Here is a 3,928-nt window from a genome sequence, read left to right as displayed (position 1 = left end):
AGGACGTAGTTGTTGATGTCAGAAAGAAGGGGGAATGTAACCGGCTCGAACTGCAGGAAGACAGCTGGGCAGCCAGGGGGAACAGAGGGGTCACTGGTAAATGTAGTGGGTGAAAAGCTAAGACCAGCAATTTTGTCAATAAAATATTTCAGGAAGTTTTCACATAAAATTGTAGATGGCACAACACCCTCTGATTCGCGAGGGTTAACAAGAGAGTTAAAAACACTGAAAAGAACCTCAGGCCTCTGGCCATCTCATCTCATACTAAGCATTTAGACCCCCTGAAACATCAAACTACTTTCCTCCATCAGAATGCATCACAAATTTTAATTGCTAGCTATTACATAACCTCTTATTTTATAACACTATCAGCCCCTCTGTGTCTGTGTGGACTGAAGAAAGGCACAGAATGCAAATGTAACCAAATAAAGCAGAGATGGAGACTGACATGCTCTGGCTCCGCTCTTCCTTTTATGGTAATGCAGCGTGGGGAGAGGGGCGGGGCTGTCATCTAAACGTCATCAACGTGCTCCTGGACACCCGGAAGCGTTGCAAGACGTAACATGTTTGGCTGAAGTTAGCTTTGTTAGTGACCAAGCAGAGTGAAATTAAACTACTTATTCACCACACTACGTAACGCTGTATGCTCTGTAGCAATTTGAAGATGAGTGTGAGTGAAAAAGAAAAGGTAAGGTAACAGCAAGGGGCTACATAGCCTTTTTAGCTTATAGTTTAGCAGATTGCGTCCAGGTACATACTCCTCGAAGCATCATGTCTGTCGTCTACTTTTTCTCTTTAACCCAGGATCCTGCAGCCCTTAAGGAGGAGGGGAACACATTTTTCAAGGCAGGAGACATACAAGGCGCTGTTTGTTGTTACACCAAAGCATTAAAGCTGAGTGACAGCCAAGCAGAGAGCGCTGTTCTGTACCGCAACCGGTCTGCCTGCTATCTGAAACAGGAGGAGTACAGCAAGGCAGAGGGTGATGCCTCCAGAGGTGGGAGAAATCGCTATCAGTTATATTGTAGATTTCATATATCACTGATTAAAAATACACGTTTTAATCTGTTTAAATTAAAGGACACTTAACCCCAAAACACAATTAAGTCTCAATTGCAGTAAGATTTACTGTGACCAGGATCCTGAATGACATTTGGTTTTGTGGTGACAAAAAATATTGCGTTTGAAAAGCCCAACAGCAGCTCTTTTCAGATATGCCCAAGATACTCACGATGATCTATAGATCATTGGGTGAACAGTTTAATTGAAAACCACTTCCAATAGACATGCACCCACCAATTGTCTTATCTTTTATGGAAGAAGTCTTAAGTATGTTAAGTCAACATTTCAAGTCACTTTGCATAAAGTTTCACTGTAACTTGATTTGTGGATGTATGTACACGGTTATATTGAATGTCATGTCTTTTCAGCTCTTGATATTGACCCAGGCGATGTGAAAGCCAGGTTTCGGAGAGCTCAGGCTTTCCAGAAACTCGGTCGGCTTGACCAGGCCTTTCTGGATGCTCAGAGGTGTGCCCAGCTGGAGCCCAAAAACAAAGCCTTCCAGGATCTGCTCAGACAGCTGGGAGCACAGATCCAGCAAAAGGTGATGTGGAAGAGGGGTAATGGAGGTTTTTTTTGTGGTCGAAATATTACCCTGACGAAACTCTTGCTAATTATGTTCTTTTCTCTGGACCGTGTAGTCGGTGCAACTAAACTCCACAGATGCTCGTGTGCAGCAAATGTTCTCCCTCCTCTTAGATGCGTCTGCAAAAGACTCTGATCGACAAAAGGTAAGAGTCTCTCATAAGGCAGAAACATACTACACTGCTGTAAGACACTCTTTTATAATGCGTTTTATTTGTATTTGTTCTATCTTGATCTGTCTCTAAAGTTTATTACACCAAAATAATGCTGTCCATTTTTCTATTTCAGGCTGCTCAGAATCTAGTGGTATTATCTCGAGAAGATGCAGGAGCTGAGCAGATATTCCGTAACGATGGAGTTAAGCTGATTCAGAAACTCCTTCAGTCAAAGCAGGAGGATGTTGTCCTTTCTGCCCTGAGGACCCTGGTTGGGTTGTGCACAGGGCATCAGTCCAGAGTAAGTTGACAATTCCTTTTACTGTCACACATTATCCAGTGTATCATTTTAAAGTCCTATTTTGACTGGCATGCAAACTTGTATTTTCTTTCTTGAAAAACATAGACAAACAGGAAGTGCTTCCATAGTGATGGCTTTTTTCCTATCTTAATTCAAGAGTGTGGTATTTCAATTTTAGAGCATCACTCATTTATGAATGGTTTCTCTCAAAACCCTGCCCTTGCACTCAAATAACCCCTATGTGCACTTAGATTGAAAAGAAATTTACTACCCAATAGAATGCCAGTCGTAGTCTTGACCAATAAACTGATTCCTGCCTCGTTGTGGATGCGTTTGCTTTGCTTCTTCGAGCATCCCTTACTCTTTAACTAGGTTCATCCACTCACACCCTCCAAGGTTTTATTATCTTCACTTCCTTTGCTACCATTATGACTTTTGGAATAAAAGGACAGTTAATATACAGTATATTCCAGCAGCCTTTCTTCGGTGTGCTAGAGGGAAAACGTCACCATCAAGAATCCGGAGCCATAGTCTAGCAGATTGTTCAACATTAACCACCAGTAAGGGATGCTCTAAGGATTAAAGCGAACACGCCTGCAACGAGGCAAGGTTTTTAGGGAAAGCATTACAAATCTGAATTAAAAATCAATGAGTCGTACTCATAGGTCATACTCCTAAAATTATTAAATAAAGATAGAAAAAAAGCCCCATTGGCCCTCTTATTTGTATTTTATTCCTTTTTAATTATGATACATTTCTGTCTCCATTCATTGTTAAATATGTTGTTGCACAGTGTATCAGCAGATATTTATACAGACGTGCTCAAATTTGTTGGTACCCTTACAGCTCATTGAAATAATGCTTCATTCCTCCTGAGAAGTGATGAAATTAAAAGCTATTTTATCATGTATACTTGCATGCCTTTGGTATGTCATAGAATAAAGCAAAGAAGCTGTGAAAAGAAATGAATTATTGCTTATTCTACAAAGATATTCTAAAATGGCCTGGACACATTTGTTGGTACCCCTTAGAAAAGATAATAAATAATTGGATTATAGTGATATTTCAAACTAACTAGTTTCTTTAATTAGTATCACACATGTCTCCAATCTTGTAATCAGTCATTCAGCCTATTTAAATGGAGAAAAGTAGTCACTGTGCTGTTTGGTATCATTGTGTGCACCACACTGAACATGGACCAGAGAAAGCAAAGGAGAGAGTTGTCTGAGGAGATCAGAAAGAAAATAATAGACAAGCATGGTAAAGGTAAAGGCTACAAGACCATCTCCAAGCAGCTTGATGTTCCTGTGACAACAGTTGCAAATATTATTAAGAAGTTTAAGGTCCATGGAACTGTAGCCAACCTCCCTGGGCGCGGCCGCAAGAGGAAAATCGACCCCAGATTGAACAGAAGGATAGTGCGAATGGTAGAAAAAGAACCAAGGATAACTGCCAAAGAGATACAAGCTGAACTCCAAGGTGAAGGTACGTCAGTTTCTGATCGCACCATCCGTCGCTTTTTGAGCGAAAGTGGGCTCGATGGAAGAAGACCCAGGAGGACTCCACTTCTGAAAGAAAAACATAAAAAAGCCAGACTGGAATTTGCTAAAATGCATATTGGCAAGCCACAATCCTTCTGGGAGAATGTCCTTTGGACAGATGAGTCAAAACTGGACCTTTTTGGCAAGTCACATCAGCTCTATGTTCACAGACGAAAAAATGAAGCTTTCAAAGAAAAGAACACCATACCTACAGTGAAACATGGAGGAGGCTCGGTTATGTTTTGGGGCTGCTTTGCTGCGCCTGGCACAGGGTGCCTTGAATC

At 41.2% G+C, this 3,928-nt stretch overlaps 1 protein-coding gene across 1 annotated transcript in view; it reads left to right on the top strand.

The window, feature by feature from the left end:
• Window positions 1-529: 529 nt before the first annotated feature.
• Window positions 530-3,928, top strand: part of unc45a (unc-45 myosin chaperone A) — a 9,314-nt gene continuing 5,915 nt past the window's right edge. The window contains exons 1-5 of the mRNA XM_046036295.1: window positions 530-688; window positions 805-997; window positions 1,431-1,606; window positions 1,704-1,793; window positions 1,936-2,103. Coding sequence (XP_045892251.1) covers window positions 644-688; window positions 805-997; window positions 1,431-1,606; window positions 1,704-1,793; window positions 1,936-2,103 — 672 coding nt within the window. The 5' untranslated portion in view covers window positions 530-643. The remainder of the gene's footprint in view (window positions 689-804; window positions 998-1,430; window positions 1,607-1,703; window positions 1,794-1,935; window positions 2,104-3,928) is intronic.

The sequence above is a fragment of the Micropterus dolomieu genome, linkage group LG22, assembly GCF_021292245.1.
Source record: "Micropterus dolomieu isolate WLL.071019.BEF.003 ecotype Adirondacks linkage group LG22, ASM2129224v1, whole genome shotgun sequence".
Classification (NCBI taxonomy): domain Eukaryota; kingdom Metazoa; phylum Chordata; class Actinopteri; order Centrarchiformes; family Centrarchidae; genus Micropterus; species Micropterus dolomieu.
Note: the sequence above shows the minus strand (reverse complement) of the source record. Positions and strands in the feature narration are given on the sequence as shown.